The 15,961-nt window shown below is 41.4% G+C and overlaps 1 protein-coding gene and 1 long non-coding RNA gene across 7 annotated transcripts in view; one reads left to right on the forward strand and one right to left on the reverse strand.

Annotated features, from left to right (window-relative positions):
- LOC310852524 overlaps positions 1 to 1,380 on the reverse strand; it is a 108,549-nt gene extending 107,169 nt beyond the window's left edge. The window contains exons 1-2 of the long non-coding RNA XR_014568202.1: positions 1,256 to 1,380; positions 934 to 1,014 (exon numbers count right to left, since the gene is read on the reverse strand). This is a non-coding gene — a long non-coding RNA (uncharacterized lncRNA). The remainder of the gene's footprint in view (positions 1 to 933; positions 1,015 to 1,255) is intronic.
- A 73-nt stretch (positions 1,381 to 1,453) lies between these two features.
- Positions 1,454 to 13,937, forward strand: CCDC110 (coiled-coil domain containing 110). Of its 6 annotated transcripts, none has more exons than XM_083755617.1 (7): positions 1,454 to 1,540; positions 1,741 to 1,839; positions 3,400 to 3,452; positions 4,797 to 4,862; positions 5,721 to 5,831; positions 6,693 to 8,628; positions 13,377 to 13,937. In XM_083755617.1, the coding sequence occupies exons 1-7, from the start codon at positions 1,513 to 1,515 to the stop codon at positions 13,562 to 13,564; spliced, it is 2,481 nt and encodes an 826-aa protein (XP_083611743.1). In that variant the 5' UTR covers positions 1,454 to 1,512; the 3' UTR covers positions 13,565 to 13,937. The 6 variants fall into 6 exon arrangements, with proteins under 6 accessions (XP_083611743.1, XP_083611745.1, XP_083611744.1 ...); XM_083755619.1 differs by lacking the exon at positions 13,377 to 13,937 and adding an exon at positions 9,467 to 9,537 and having other exon boundaries at positions 1,488 to 1,633; XM_083755616.1 differs by having other exon boundaries at positions 1,489 to 1,633.
- The last annotated feature ends 2,024 nt before the right edge of the window (positions 13,938 to 15,961 follow it).

Consider the following 15,961-nt stretch of genomic DNA (forward strand, 5'->3'; position numbering starts at 1 on the left):
CTAATAAATTTCCTAAGACAGGCCCTACCATGTCAAGGTACCATTTCTTCAGCTGGAGGCTTAAGCAGTAGGGAGTGCACATAGAAACATAAGAAACTGCCTTATATTAAGTCAGCCCATCAATCCATCTAGCTCAGTATTGTCTACACTGACTGGCAGCAGCTCACCAGGGTTTCAACCAGGGACCTTTCCCAGCCCTATCTGGAGATGGCTTGGGGTTCATCCTGGAACCTTCTGTAAGCAAAGCAAGTTATAAAATTTGCTTTCACCCATGGGTTACAGGAGGGATAGGTCTCACTGTGAACAAGAAAATCTTCCTTCTCCAATGAAATAGATATTGAGCCTGCAGTCACGAAACACTGACATATAAGACTCAAATCCTGCTATATTAAAATAAATGAGACAGAATCTTTTTGTTCTCTATAAGAATCTACTGGAATGGAAAGGAGAAGTGTTGCTGCTGCTACCACACAACAATGGTGACATCATGCCAGGTCTAATTTTATATGCTAGTCAAAACCATTATAACAAACAAAGGTACCGGCAAAATCACAATGCAGAGTAAACTTTTAAATATAGCAGTAACATATACGCTGTTGTATAATATTGTTGGGATCGAGCCCAGCTGGTTGGACTTCTCAGCTGCTGTGGAACAGGTGTAGGAAGGGTTTTGCTAACCGTGTTCTAAATGCTAGAACTATTTGGAGACCCTTAATAGTGGGGCTACATTACAATATTTCCTGTAGTTTAAGAGACCTGAACTTAAAACAACCAAGAAATAGTGTCCCTAGTTTTCAGATCTTTATAATTTTAGGAACTCTCTCACCACCCCTTCAACTTTGGTTTCCTTTTTTTGAAGTTTTCAAACAGATAAAACTTTATTATTATTATTATTATTGCTATTTTTCTAGAAAAAAAGGTGCCGGAACTCACCATGAACTTCTCCCTCGTTCTCTTATAATGGCAATGACACCCACCTGAGAGGTGCCAGATCTGAGCTCCATCGAGTTCTGACTAAAAAACAAAAGCCATTATTATTATTATTATTATTACATACTGGTTTAATGGCTGGCAGAATTTCAATCTGATTCTGTTCTACGGATTCTTCTATACTTATTGCATTAATGTTTCAATCTGCGATTTCTTATTTTGCACAGTGCCACCAGCCATGAGAAGACTTGGATCTTAAAAGGCAAAATAAAACAAGAATAAGAACCACCTTTTCGGACAAATGAATCTGGCACAATTAACCTACCGTAGAAACTCATAATACTGTGTGTCCTTCCCCCCTGGGTGCTCAGGTGCTTTGCTCTACAACTCCCCAGGTGACAAAATCCGTTTAACGAACATCTAAAATGACGGTTATTTCAACTTTTCGAATCTACCTCAGAATTTACCTCAGAATCATGCAGGGGTAGCGCGCGGCCTCCAGGGGGCGTAGCGAAACGACGCGTGACGTAGAGAACGCTGCACAAGCAACCTTCCCTCGCGCGCGCCCCCCCCCCCGTCTCTATGGAAACACGTTCCTTAGCAACCCCAGGTAGCCGAGTGGCGGTTAGAAAGCCTGAGAGGCTCAGTTTGAATGGGACGAAGCGCACGCGAGGAGGAATGATGAGAGCCGGTGTTGGCTATAGTGAGTCAGGCGGGAGAGGGGAGGGGTTAAAAGTTAGCCGGGCGGGCGGGGAAAGTTTCCGGCAGGAGACATCTATATTAACAGTATTAACGCAAACTGCGTTGCAGGAACCCAGGAGTGCGGCAGGATGGGCGCCCCCAGTTTCGGGAGGCTGCGGGAGGAAGAGAAAGGCTCTCCCCTGGGGCGCCAAGACGCCTCAGCTGCAGGTGAGCCGACTCCTCTCACCTGGACGTCGACAGGCCTATGATGACACTTTTATTATTGTTGAAAATGCTGCCCTGTCCTCCTCCCTGGTTGGTGTAGGGATGCTGCGATGGGCAATGATGTAATTTCCTGCAACAGCACAGCGCCGTGGTGGGTTATTGTACCCACCCTCTGTGAGATGTTTCCCTGCACCCTCCCTCCATCATAATGTGAAAGTAACAGTTTTTTTAAAAAATCATTACTAACAGACTTCAGCATCCAGATGCGCCTTTGCACCTCTCTCCCCAAACTGCTTACTCCAGCAGTAACTTCAGTGGTAAAGTACTTCACTTCCACAGCTGTTCCTAACCTCCAAAACTAAGGTGCCACTGAGTGCCAATTTTCTTTTTCCTGTGGTCAGCAGGGCAATGTCACTTATTTATTTATGGGATTTATACCCCTGCACTTTAGTTTAAAACAGTGTCTCCCAAATGTGGGTCTCCAGCGGTTTGGGGACTACAATTCCCATCATCCCTGGCCACGGGTCCTGCTAGCTATAGGGATGATGGGAGTTGTGGTGCAAAAAACCAGCTGGAGATCCAAGTTTGGGAAACACTGGTTTAAAAGGCTGTTGGAGGGGCCTACCAAAATCATTACTAAGATGGCCCACAAAGACATGACACATGGGGAGAAATGAATGGGTGGGAGGGAGGGCTGTCGGTTTCACCCTCCATAGGCAAAAGCCAAGTGGGGGAGGAGGGTTTAAGTCAGCCACAGCAACAAAGGCTAAACTGGCAGGAGAACACATCTTCTTTGACCCTGTTGAATACTATTACACAAAAGCAACAAGCTGTGCACCATAAATGATTCCTTATGGCTGTGGAACATTTGACATATAGGCACATGGACTCAGTTGAGAGAATCATAGAATTGTAGAGTTACAAGCCCCAGCACAGCAGGAATCTTTTTGCCCAATGTGGGGCTGGAACCCACAACCCTGAGATTAAGAGTCTCATGCTCTACTGCCTGAGCTATCCAGTGGCAGGTCTGTTCCTATATTTTTCTCTTATTTCTCAGGAATAAAATATTCTGGCATATTTTCTTGTATCAACCAGATTATACGATGGCAAATTTACTGCTGGATATAGTGTTTCAAACAGGCTTAGGACCTTTAATATGTAAATTTCCAAGCCTTAGAAATTATGACTTTTATGGAGGTAACAAAAAAGTAACATATTTGTTCCCACTTTGGCATGAATACTGAATATGCTTACTAAGAACGAAACAGGCACATAAAAATACAGAATGTCGGAAGGAACAAGTGTAAATATGCATTAAGATGTTCTTGATTTAGGGAGCACACTCTTGGTCTAGGTCAGGAATAGTGATTACGTAATCTTCCAAAAGCTGTTGAGCTCCTACCATTGCTGACCACTGACCATGCTAGCTGGGGCTGATGGGGTTGGAGTCCAATAGCATCTTAAGGGTCATAGATTCTCCACTCCTGGTCAAAGTATTGAAGTTTAAAGCCTCCAGACGTTCCAACATTATATTCTTCAGGGCTTATTGCACTGATTTTTCAGATAAATCTGCTTCAGGAAGAGATGGGCAAGTCCAGCCACAATCAGCATTAAAAGTAAGTTTATCTGTTTTGGATTTTGGGGGGCAGGCTGAGGGATAATATCCTTGCTAAAATACATACATAATGGCTAGAAGAGAAGGTGGTTCAGTATGGATTTTAACCTTACTAAAGTTCTTTAGGCTGTTCCCTTGTTCTTACATAATATGATGTTAGGATTGTCCAGCCTGTGCTCCTGCAGCTGTCTACCAGCTCCATCAGGTACACCAGCTGGGACCCTACTTGCCGGCACACTGGATCGCCATAATTTTACATGCTCTGGTTACCTCCCCGCTTGGACTACTACAATGCACTCTACATGGGGCTACCTTTGAAAGTGACTCAGAAACTACAACTAATCCAGAATGCGGCTGCCACACTGGTGACTGGGAGTAGCTGCCTGGACAATATAACATCAGTCCTAAAAGATCTACATTGGCTCCCAGTACATTTCTGAGCACAATTAAAAGTATTGGTGCTAACCTTTAAAGCCCTAAATGGCTTTGGCCCTGTATACCTGAAGGAGCGTCTCTACCCCCATTGTTCAGTCTGGGCACTGAGATCCAGCTCCAAGGGCCTTTTGGGGGTTTCCTCATTGCAAGGTTACAGGGAACAAGGCAGAGGGCCTTCTCAGTAGTGGTGCCCGCCCTGTGGAACATCCTTCCATCAGATGTCAAGGAATTAAATATTTATCTGACTTTTCGAAGACATCTGAAGGCAGCCCTGTACAGGTAGGTTTTTAATGTTTGCGTTTCTTTAAGATAAAGAGAGAACAGGGGCTTGCCTCATTATCCTGAAACATTTGAATAACCTGATCCAAAGATAAGACTTTTCTTTTGGCAGCAATGTTGTGAACATAGTACAGAATTCAACATGCACAATACAGATATCAAATATACCTAGATCAACTGTTTTCAAAACTGTACATGGCCTAAAGAGAGATCACTGTCTAACAGAGCAATCGAATTCCTTCTCTGTCCAGTTTAGCCAGCCAGCAAAGAGGAGTCCCACCAGCAGGAGTCAGTGGAAAAACTCAAAATGTGTTCTGGGGGCAGAGATGAGCTGGCATGGGATCCATAGGATTCTGAGCAGGTCTCAGTACTGTTGTGAAGTGGCAGAGACCTGATCTGGGCCTGATGGCTGTGCCATCTTGGAGTTAGATCAGTGATCAGGCCTGGATTTGGCTCTGCCATTATGCCTTGCCATACCTTCAACAATTTCCTCCTGCTACAATGGTATGTGGTTTATATCTGGTAAGATAATAAATAGCAAGTAAAGATCACAATCTAGGCATAGGAAGAAAAAGTGCAGACTATTGCAGAATATACAGAATATGTCTAATTAATTAATTTTACAATATAGATCTTACAACAGCAGTTGGATTCATTTCAAGCCCTTCGACAACAAACTTTGCAGAATGTCAGCATGGTAAGACCAAGCCCTAAACAAGGTTTAATTCCTCATTCAATGCACAACCTTTCTAAAGGCCTCTAATATTCTCATGTTGCTTTTACATGTCAACTTTTTCTTGTTGTTCTCCTGCTATGGATCACCTCATCCTCTCAAAATTCCTTACAATGATCGTCTGCCACTTGGTTCCCAATTCCAGATAGTAGATAAACTGCAGGTGGCTGGCTACTGTACACTTTGTATAAATGACTGTGGTGAAGAAGGCCATTTCAAGTGTCAAATCACCTTCCCTTTACTTTTTCCAATGATTCCCACTCCTACAAGATATGGTTCTACGTATATATCAAAGTTCTGATAAACTTTGGGGTTTTCCCATTGTGGAAGCAAGAAGGGACTGGTCATGCTTGCCAACAATATATGCATATATAAATATTATTGTTAAGTTTTTTTCAGAGGTTCCACAGTAAATAGTATAGTCAAAGATACCATGGTTTGCTATCCAGCAACATATCCGATAATAAGTAATACTAAATATTTAAATTCTGCAAATGCTGTAGGGTGGGGTGGTGGTGGTAATTCCCACTGAACTCAGTGGAACTTACTTCTGAGTAAGTGACATGCATGCAGTTGTACTCAAGTATTTTTAAGAATAATAATAAGTTGCTACCAGGCTTAAAACGTCGGTGTGGTTCTCCCATTATTAGCGGGCTAATACAATTCCCACCATCCTTGACTATTGGCCATGCTTCTTGGAGATGATACAAGCTGGAGACCAACAATGTCTTGAGGGCCACAGCTTCCCACCTCTGTCTTTAAACCAATATAAAAAGGATGAAAGCAGGAGAAGGATAACTAACTCATTTCCTGTTTCTTCAGGTTCAGTCTGAAATCAACCATATACTTAATAAAAATATAACTGATATGAAGAGTCCAGAATTTATTCCAGACAATTTACTTTTGACCAGCTCGCCTATCAACACTACTATGGTATGTGGGGTTGTTTTGCTTTGTTTTGTTTTGCTGACATTAATTATATAATGGCATTTTACGGTTCAAATCCCTTAGCTGAATTTACCATCATTTCTGATCCAGAGAGCAGTCCATGTAAAATACACCACAGCGCTCCATAAAGTAGAGAGCAAGTGTACTGCCATTTAGGATGTAATTAATTCTCCTTGACTTTGTGACATTATAATCTTGGACATAAATGCCCCAGTTTTCTGAGGTCAGGAGCTGGAGTCAGGCGTAGGTCAGCAATAAAACAAAAACACGGTGACAATGAAGATAGCTTTTCATTCAAAGAAACCAAACAGGCCTAGTATCCAAGCAACTCTTCCCAGTAGGTCTTGCCCCAATGAAACAGTTGCAAGGACTGAAGGTCCCCACCTTCCCACCACTCTCTATGGCTCCTTCTCTCCAGGGTCTTTCCCAAGCAGTCGCAAACTGCATCTGTGCACAACCCAATTCCTTGTTGAATCACTCTTTGCTTCTCCCTACTATTAATGATTTTTTAAATGCCTTAAAAGCTAGTGTACAATTATTATATTCAAACAAACCAACCCTGCCCACAGCCCTACCATCTTAAATAACAAGCACCCACACACAAGAACTCAAGATGGAAAGGAGAGGAGAAGGGTCACAAAAAGGAAAGGGAGGCAGTAACTAGAGGTCATAAATTGGGGAGGACTAGCATACTTTCAAATGCTGTTCAGACAGTTGCAAAGAGAGAAAGGTGCAGGTGTCAGGAGGCAGTGATTGTGTATCAAAACCTATATTCCCTCGGTTTCCTCGGTTGTTAAATACTGAAGGCCTTCTGATCTGACTGTTATCCCCTTCTCCCTCTCTCAGCCAAGAGGGCATCAAGAAGCGCTTCCGTTGAAGAAAAAACTTCATCTTGGTAACAGACCAGGTGCCAGTAATTGTCTACAAACCAATTTCAACACTGTATTTGGAAAGCCGGTCACAGGTGAACGCATTCCAGATCAGGTTCTATCAAAATATATAGCAGTTGAAAACCATGCCCCAACGTGTAGAAATAAAGGTATTCTGCCTTGGAATACTGACCAAATATTGAAGAGGTCTGCCAACAACTTTTCCTCCCCATCTTTTGTTGGTTTGGAAGCAGAAGAGAGGACTCTTCGAAGGGAGAAGAAAAATCAGGATGAACCTAAAGTGTGTGTTGCATTCCGTAAGTATGAGGAGGAAGAGGAAGAGGAGTCCTTGACTGAGAGTGTGAGTTCTTCTTTCAAGGATACGAAAGAGGACGGCAAAAAGACCTGTAAGCATTTTGAACGTCAAAACTCTCCTAATGTTATGAGTGGTAAAGACAATGATTCTGGTTATCTGTCAGAACAGGATCTAATAGAAAAGGGAATGTCATATGAGGATTTTAAACCTAGGGGGATTTCAGAACTAGAGGATTCCGATGAGTTGCATATTAAAGAAAATATTGCACAAGCAGCATATGATAGAAAGCAGCAGATGAATTTCCTGTCCAAATACAGACCAACAAAGATAGACCAACCAAGGCAGCAGCTTAGCACAAACCAAAAGCTCGGAAAGCATCAGGAATTCTGTGGTGCTGTGTCTGATGAATATGCTAAAAAAGTTAGATGGTTAGAGACATCTGACAGAGAATCTGAACATGTCTGTAATAAGGTGATGAGCCATGAAGATGAAAATGAATTGAAACCTCTTACTGACGTTATACAGTCACTGACAGAGCAAAATTCAAAATATCAGAAGCAAATCAAGGATTTGCATGATGAGAAGAATAGTCTTCAAGAAAGGCTAGTTAAATCTGAAGAAGATTGCAAGGAATGCCTTAAAGAAGTGAAAAGACTCCTGAAGAAATGCAAGGAGTTTCAACAGCAAAAGTCAGCTCTGGAAGAAAAGCAGGAGCAGCTTTATTCTGAGAATCAACGTATGATGTCTGAGATAAATGATTTACAACAGAAAGACCAGAAAACACAGGAAACCTTGGCTTTTTCCACACATGAAAAAAGCGATCTGATTGTGTCCTTAAAAAATTTGGAAAAACAAGTTTCAACTCTTCAAGAAGAAAATAAGAAGCTAGGTGGGGAAGTACTTCAGCTAACAGACAACAAGGGTTTGTTAGAAAAGGTAGTTGGAGAAAACCAGAATGAAATGCAACAACTGAAGATAAATGAGAAAACTACACTATCGAATCTGGAGGCTCTTATTAGGATGACACAGTCGCTTAAAGATGAAAAACAGAGTCTTGAAAAGGCATTGCAGGAGGTGCTCACTGTGAAAGAAGTCCTGCAGAAGGGGCTTGAAGAGGCCCAGTCAGGCAGAACTAATACTGAGGAAAAACTTTTGATGGAACGTAAAAGTACAAAAATAGAAATCGGAGTTTTGAAAACTAACTTGTCAAACATGGAACGAGAGTGTGAGAGGATGAGAATGGTCGTAGCAGACATGACAGACGAAAACCACATTCTTAAAAAGGAGCTGAATGCATATAAACAGGAGGCTTCTGATTGCAGAAATAAAACAAGACTACTGAGCGAGCAGCTCCTGCTGATGGAAAATGAAATACGCTCTACAGAGAACGAGAGAGATGTGTTGCAGTTTGAAGCACGCCGTCTCCAAAAGAATAATGCCAGCCTCAGGGACCAAGTTACGGCTTTGGTCGATCAACAATTTAAGCAAAGGCATAATTCCAGAAGCCAAAAGCAAAACGACCAATTTGCAGATCCCAGTGAAATCTGTGAAGAAATATCTAGCTATCAGCATATTTCTTTAATACATAACTCACCAGGTATGTTTTGCTTTCTGATATGTGAAATTCAACTCAGTTCTAAGTCTTTATTATTCTGAGGAAAATGACAGTTAGTATCATCCTTAGGGTTAATGTAAAATAAAGGAATAAATGCTTAGATTAAAAACAACAAGAAATCACTGCCAATGCCTGAAATGTTAGAGTGCAATTCATCAGGCCTTTCCCCTCCCACTCAGGCAAGACCCTTGGACACGTGCAAGCCAGTCATTTCTTGAAGTGCACCCAGGTATATAACTCATATAGTCATTAGTGGTCCCCCTTCTCAATATGCCCTTGGCCCAGAAGTATTACAGACCTGAGCATGAGGTCTGGACACAGCTGGACTTGTGTGGGAGAAATATTGTGCACTCAATCTATAGATATTTTCAGCCACAACCAGTACTGAGAGAAATTGCTAGGTATAGCTGATTTTTAAAACACATTTGATTTTGTCCGTGTTACATATAAAAAAATTCAATGAATTCAGCTTTTTACAAATTTATAGTTCTGGTAAGAAAAGAGTTTTTAAAGTGACTTTTCCTCTGAAATGTGTGTAGAATATGATCCTGACAGATACTTTTTACTTATTTAAGTCATAAACAAACTGGGAGAAATTTATTTAATGTTGATAAAGAGCTGATCATAAAAATTATTAGCTTTGATTGCTTTTGGAATTGGTTTAAATTAACCTACCATCAGTGAAATATTAGCATTAGCTTCAGTGACTTATTTGATTGATTCCTGAGACACCATGGTTATATAGTTTGTAGATACCACAGTCTCCAACAGTGAATTGCTCAGGGGGGTTTTTCTTAAAGAAAGCTGTCTTTTTTTCCAGGCAGTTCCAGACAAACTCCAACAATCTATCCTTCAAAGAAAGCATAATAAAATTTTCTTCTTTGAAACCTGTTTTTAAACTCTCCTATCCATTTACTACCATTTCCCCTTAAGTCTTTGAATAACAAAATGGGATGATGTTTTACAGGTAACTAATGATAATGAAGTTTTACACCTCTTTTTTCACATCATATTGTTGCCTAATCCAGTATAGTATAGTATAGTATATACATATCTGATGGCTAAACAAGCAATAATGTAGCCTGATGAACTAGCAGAAGCTACAGAAATATAACATGAAGTTCTAACAATACCTGGAAACAAAACCACCACATTGAGACAACTATATAGGGAAGAGTGCATCAGTCAAATATGTTTCATATCCTACATGCATCAAAGTAGTTTGTATTACTTCCAAAGAGCAGGCCATATGAGAAGATAAAAATATTTCCTTTTGACATTAAATCCTGTTAGCTCAATCCAATTAATCATTGTAAATTTTGGTAGCAGCTATGCACAATATACGCATTTTAAAATGCTTTACACCACAAGCCTATGCCTGCCTGCTCAGAAGTAAGATGAAATGTATGTAAAACACAATCTTATATATTTCTATATGAACGCCATAGTGAAGTTGCACTAATACAGTGGTATCTCTGGTTGCGAACGGGATCCGTTCTGGAGGCCCGTTCACAACATGAAAAGAGAGCAACCTGTAGTGGCATGTCTGCGCATGCGCGGGTTGTGATTCACCGCTTCTGCGCATCCGTGAGCAGCAAAACCCGCAAGTAACCCTTTCCGGTACTTCCGGGTCACCGCAGGACGTAACCTGAAAGAACGTAACATGAAGCGGACATAACATATGACTGTATTGACTTACTGAATTAATAGTTTCTAGGACAACCTGTTACCCTCCAAATGTTGTGAATTTCCAACAGCCCCCAGCCATTATGGTCAACAGTCAATGGCCGATGATGGGAGCTATAGTCCACAACATCTGGAGGGCACCATGTTGATTTCCTTTGCTCTCGGATGACCCCACTGTCATGGTCAGACCACTTCCTGGTGAAAAGTACCAACTTACCCCTTTAGCACTGGGAAACCTGTTAGAATGGCTTGCATCTGGAGACTTGAGTCCAATGGATTCCTGAATGCTCTGGGAGATATTCTGGTGGATAGAAATGGTGATCTTGTGAAGGCCCTTGTCTCACTAAGGGCCCTAAGATGCAGAGGACCAGAGATATGATTGCTCCTGAGTGCCCTCTCTGACAGTGTGGAGCATATTTGGCTTCCTGGTACACTGGGGAACTACATGCAGTGAAACAGGTTGGATGATTGCCAGAAAGCAGGTGACGGAAATACTACTGCAAAGACAACTGAACATGCATTAAAGAGCACATAACCATGCTTGCTGCATGGCAGTGAAAGCAGCAAAGGCAACCTATTTTGCTGCTTCCACTGTGTCCTCAAGAAATTGGCCAGCAGAACTCTTCAGGGTGGGCCAAGACTGTTAACACCTATAGCGGTGAATGAGGCTCAAGATACCAACCTCTGATACCTACCTCATTTTACCAACTTCATTTGCTAAGATAACTAGCTATTCCTGGATCAGGATAGCTTGCACACAGTTGTGCATGCATCAGTAACCTCATGGCTTGATTACTGCAATGTGCTCTTTGCAGGGCTGCCCTTGGGGTTGGTCTGGAATCTGCAGCTGCTGCAGCCTGCCAAGACTAGGTTGCAAACGACCACCATATAACAGTTTGCTTGCAGGATTTGTACAGGCTGCCGATATGCTACTGGGCTACGTTCAAAGAGTTGGTTCTAACATATAAGGCCTCATACAGTTTAGGACCAGCTTGCTTGAGAGATCGCCTTAGCCCTTATATACCCAGTAGATCACTGTGGTCTGTTGGCAGATTTCTTCTGTAAATTCCAAAGATCTGAGAAGCCTGCTCAGAGCAGGGCTTTTGGTGTGGCTGCCCCTTCTGTGGAATAGTGTTCATCTTCCCCAACTGGATAAATGGATCTTTTATGTGGATGTCTGTTTAGTATTTAGCTTTGTTTAAAATGTATCTGCTTCTTTGAGAGTTTTTATTAGTTTTTGCTGTTTTTATTGTATTCACCTTGAGATGATTCTGTAGATTAATAATGATCACAGACTCATTGAAGGGACCCCAAGGGTAATCTAGTGCAACCTGTTGCAATACAGGATGGTTATATTGTTAGCAATAATATGGCCAGGGTCTATATTTTTCTGCTACATATATTTCTATAGTCTATGAAGCATGGTATACAACCCAGCATGTTCCTTTGACAGCAGTAGTCAGATTTTGAAAAACTGCAAATCTTTGGGCTGTTCCTTGTGTTTCTTTTGTGATTTGTTGGCCACACCTTCAGGTTTGGCCAACCTTATATGCATGTATAGTATAATTGGTACTGAAGCTGAAGCAAATCCAAACCACTGGTGTCTAGGACTTTCTACATAGTTACACCAAGCATATATGCAGTTACTGTCAGTGGCACCAGTCTCTTCAATAGACCTGCTGCTATGTGGAGTCCATATAAACTATTTTACCACACATTCTGTTCAGACTGAATGCCACATCTGTGCAAATAGTGTTCATGCCAGGGGGTCATAAACATACCCACTGCAAAATACAGAGATACTATTTCAGACAGACTGCTGAAACAGCCTCTGCAGTATTTACATATACACAAAAAGGCCGTAAAAGTTTATGAGTGACTGAATATTAATGTTACTTCAGTAGAAAGAGTGATAGCTTGTAAAAAATTCATACCCTTTGGTGTCTGCCCATAAAAATTAATATGTGAACCCATTACACCTCTTCTGACACAATGCAACAATTTCATTTTTTTATGCAATGGTGTATATATCTGTATTCTGACAATTGCATTATATTGCAGATAAGCAATCAATTCATGTCTATATTTGCAAATCTTGCGGAGGGTGGATTTATGTCTGTCATAAAAGTATAAGAGCATTAATATTTTAGGGCCTTTTTGTTTACAATGTGAATTCTAATTTCATTCATTTGCTTTTTGGAAATTAATATCTTGATGGTGTCAGAACACACCTAAAACAAGCTTCCCTCCAATTGTAATTATACCTAATGCAATTTCCTGTGCTCTGTGCGCACAGGATTGGGCATCACCTTCCCAACTCCAATGCCAAGTAAATTGTAGCCAAACAACTCTGTTCCATCCTTTTGTAACTGAAATGGAGCAAGCCTCTGCTTAGGTAGATTAACAGACTTAGGCAATTTAGTTGCTCTGTATTTATGAATACAGAGAAAAATCCACATGAAAAAAACCATACAAGAAGAAAGCTTCCAGTTGTGGTTACAAGTACTGCAATAATCAGGATGATTGTTCCACATTTAAATGTGAAACAGATTAAGTATATAAACTTGCTTGTGTGTGGCACTTACCATGTTGTCCTTTACTGGAAGATGATAGCTGTTGCTGAAATATCTCTTTCCTAGAAATCTACTATCTCCACAGAACTTTCCTATACACTAAGGGCATAGGTCAAGGTTTAAAAGGTCTTGCAAAGGCAGGGATGTTGTCTGTCAACAGATTACACCCTCTGTCCTCATCTTTGGCAGAATCATTGAGCTCCTGTAAGGCTAACTTTTGAGTACATTGAGCGCCCCACTAACTCACCTAGGAAGAAGAGAAGGTTAAACTACCCTGTCTCTCTCAAGACTGCATACTATATTATTTGTTCCTAAACATCTAAGGGAGAGATATATACTTATCAAACAGGGAAGGAAAGTTTGTTTTACGTCCTATCAGCTGTGGGAATTCCACTGCAAATAATTAAGTTGGTTAGTTCATTAGATCTTAAAGCTATCTTGTCTTCTTTCCTAACATTTCCAATTTGGTAGAATGTGGAAAGATTTCTGAAATCCGAAAGAAACTGGAAGAGGAGGAACTGTATACAGAAAAGAAGCGCAACACCACCAAGAAGCTCTACAGTGCTTTTTCAGTCAGCTGCACCACATCCGTCATAAAAGAGTCAGGTTTTCCAACTGCTGTGCGGAAGAAATATAGCACTATTTGCTCTGCTACTTAGTGCTTTAAGGGTTATGCCCACAGAAGTTAAGCACTACTCTATTTTCTAATTGTTGTGCCTGAGAAGCATAACAAAGAGCAGAGCAATCAGAAATCCAAGTACTATGAAAGAAACAAACTTGAGGTTGTAGATGAGAAAGAGATTTGAGGTGCACACACATAATACATATTTATGGTTACTTTTATACTATTCCCATTCGTTTCAGCTGGAGCTTTTTCCTCAAAGAATGAAACACCTGACAATGTTTTGAATGATATTTTATGCTATTTCAATTCCAAGAAAGGAGGTAATCATCTGAGCTTTGTCATAATTGTTCACTGAATATAAAAGGAGGCAAACTGGAAATAAAGACAATTTATGGTGAAATGTAAAATCTGAGTATTGTACCCAAACCAGTCTTCATTTAAAAATCTTTGCATTTAAAACACTTGAAAGAGTTTTATTATTGCTGTGCTTTATATCAATGTTTCTTTGGACACTATTTGTAGTTGGTAGAGAAAAACAAAACTAAAGTAGAAATTAAGGGTACCTTACAGGAAACCATAATACTTGGTCATCCTATTAAGGACATCTTAGCTAATTATTCATATGAGTTATTGAACATAATAAAAGAGGCAAACACTTTTTTTTTAGTTCATGCATTTAGGAAATGGACTACTTAGAAAATTCATTTCCTCTTCTCTTTTTCATAGGAACAAATGCTCCTTCTAAGATAGTGTCTGCCGTTTATAGTTCTTCCAGTAAACCAATAATGTTTTTAAATAATAATAATAAAAACCCTGCTACCCAGAGTAGCAGAATCATATTTTAAAGTTGACCAAAAGCATTTTAAACAGATCTGTTGATTAATCACCCACTGCATTCCTATCAAAGCAATAATAGCATTGTGTCTAGATTATGGTTACCAGATGTCCCCGTTTCCCAGGGACAGTTCCCGGATTTACAAATCCGTCCCCGGACAAAATCTTTCCCCGGAATGTCCCCGGATTTCATTTAATGTCCCCGGATTTATATTTTAAGTGTTGTAGATTTATTAGTAGAGAATGAATGTTACGTGATTGGTTCAACAGCACAAGACACATCATATAGGGACTTCTGGCGAGGCAAAATGGTGGGCACCACAGCAGCGAGCAACTCCTGAAGACAGCCTAAGCCAACTGCACTACCAGGCTGGCTCTGGGCTGCTGAGACTGCTGCTGCCACCACCGCCACTGTCGAGGGGGAACCGGGGACACCCGGCGCATCAACGGGGAACCGCTCACACACGCGCACACACCATGACCCAAATTGAGCTGGGAGCAAGAACACCTGGCCGACTGCCCAGCAGCGCTCCGGGGCCAGGAAAACCCCGGAGCCAACACAGGGAGGAGGAGGAGAGGAGGAGGAGAAGGAAGAGAAAAAGAGGAAGGAGGAAAAAAGAGAGAAGCCCTGACCTTGCCACACCGCTGCCACTGCTGAGGAATAGAGGTAGGAGAGCACCGGGAGGACAAGGACACATCGCCGAGCCCAGGCCCAAGCCAAGCCTACTCCATGGCAGCTAGCGCTTCAAGAGAGCAGGCCAGGGCCCAGAGGAAGGCCGCGTGACAGAGGAGACCACAGAAGAGAAGATATTACTTCTTAATTTTCTTTAAAAATAACTTTTTAATAACTTTTCTCTTTTTTAAAAAAAGTGTCACTGGATTCTTTGAAAAAATCTGGTAACCTTAGTCTAGATTGGAATAGGGGGGTAAGGAAGAGAGATCTGCAGACTTTAAAGGTTCACCATGATAGCAAAAGAAGGGAGGAAATGGAACACTTGAGAGCCAGTGTGGTTTAGTGGTTAAGAGTGGTAGTCTCGTAATCTGGGGAACCGGATTCGCGTCTCCGCTCCTCCACATGCAGCTGCTGGGTGACCTTGGGCTAGTCACACTTCTCTGAAGTCTCTCAGCCCCACTCACCTCACAGAGTGTGTGTTGTGGGGGAGGAAGGGAAAGGAGAATGTTAGCCGCTTTGAGACTCCTTAAAGGGAGTGAAAGGCGGGATATCAAATCCAAACTCCTCTTCTTCTTCTAGTCTCTCACCATGGAGCTTTTGGAGTTGCAACCATGGGAAGGGGGCTTTGGGGATCTGGATTCCCAGATATTCCTTAAATCTTCAACTTTCATTTTAGAAACTCTTAATTTTTTGGGAGGGGGGGAATGAGAACGTGATATCTAGTGTTAGACACACTCAGAGTAGACCCACTAAAATCAATTAACTTGTGTTCATTGTTTTCAATTGGTCTACTCTGAGCATGACTCACAATGGATATCACCCTTTGTCTCACAGCACAGAACCAGCCCTTATCTGCATGCCTATACTCTAGATTCCATTCTTGTAGCCATACTAGAGTGTTTAGGAACCCAGCGAAATAGCTTT

The sequence above is a fragment of the Podarcis gaigeae genome (genome assembly GCF_964106915.1).
Source record: "Podarcis gaigeae genome assembly, chromosome: 9".
Taxonomy (NCBI): domain Eukaryota; kingdom Metazoa; phylum Chordata; class Lepidosauria; order Squamata; family Lacertidae; genus Podarcis; species Podarcis gaigeae.

Excerpts from the sequence above, each read along its gene's own strand:
- CCDC110 (XM_083755616.1), top strand. The coding sequence starts at position 1,513 with ATGGAAACACGTTCCTTAGCAACCCCAGGTAGCCGAGTGGCGGTTAGA. Across the intron at positions 5,832-6,692 it reads CGCCTATCAACACTACTATG|CCAAGAGGGCATCAAGAAGC; the intron begins GTATGTGGGGTT and ends TCCCTCTCTCAG. Across the intron at positions 8,629-13,376 it reads TTTAATACATAACTCACCAG|AATGTGGAAAGATTTCTGAA; the intron begins GTATGTTTTGCT and ends CCAATTTGGTAG.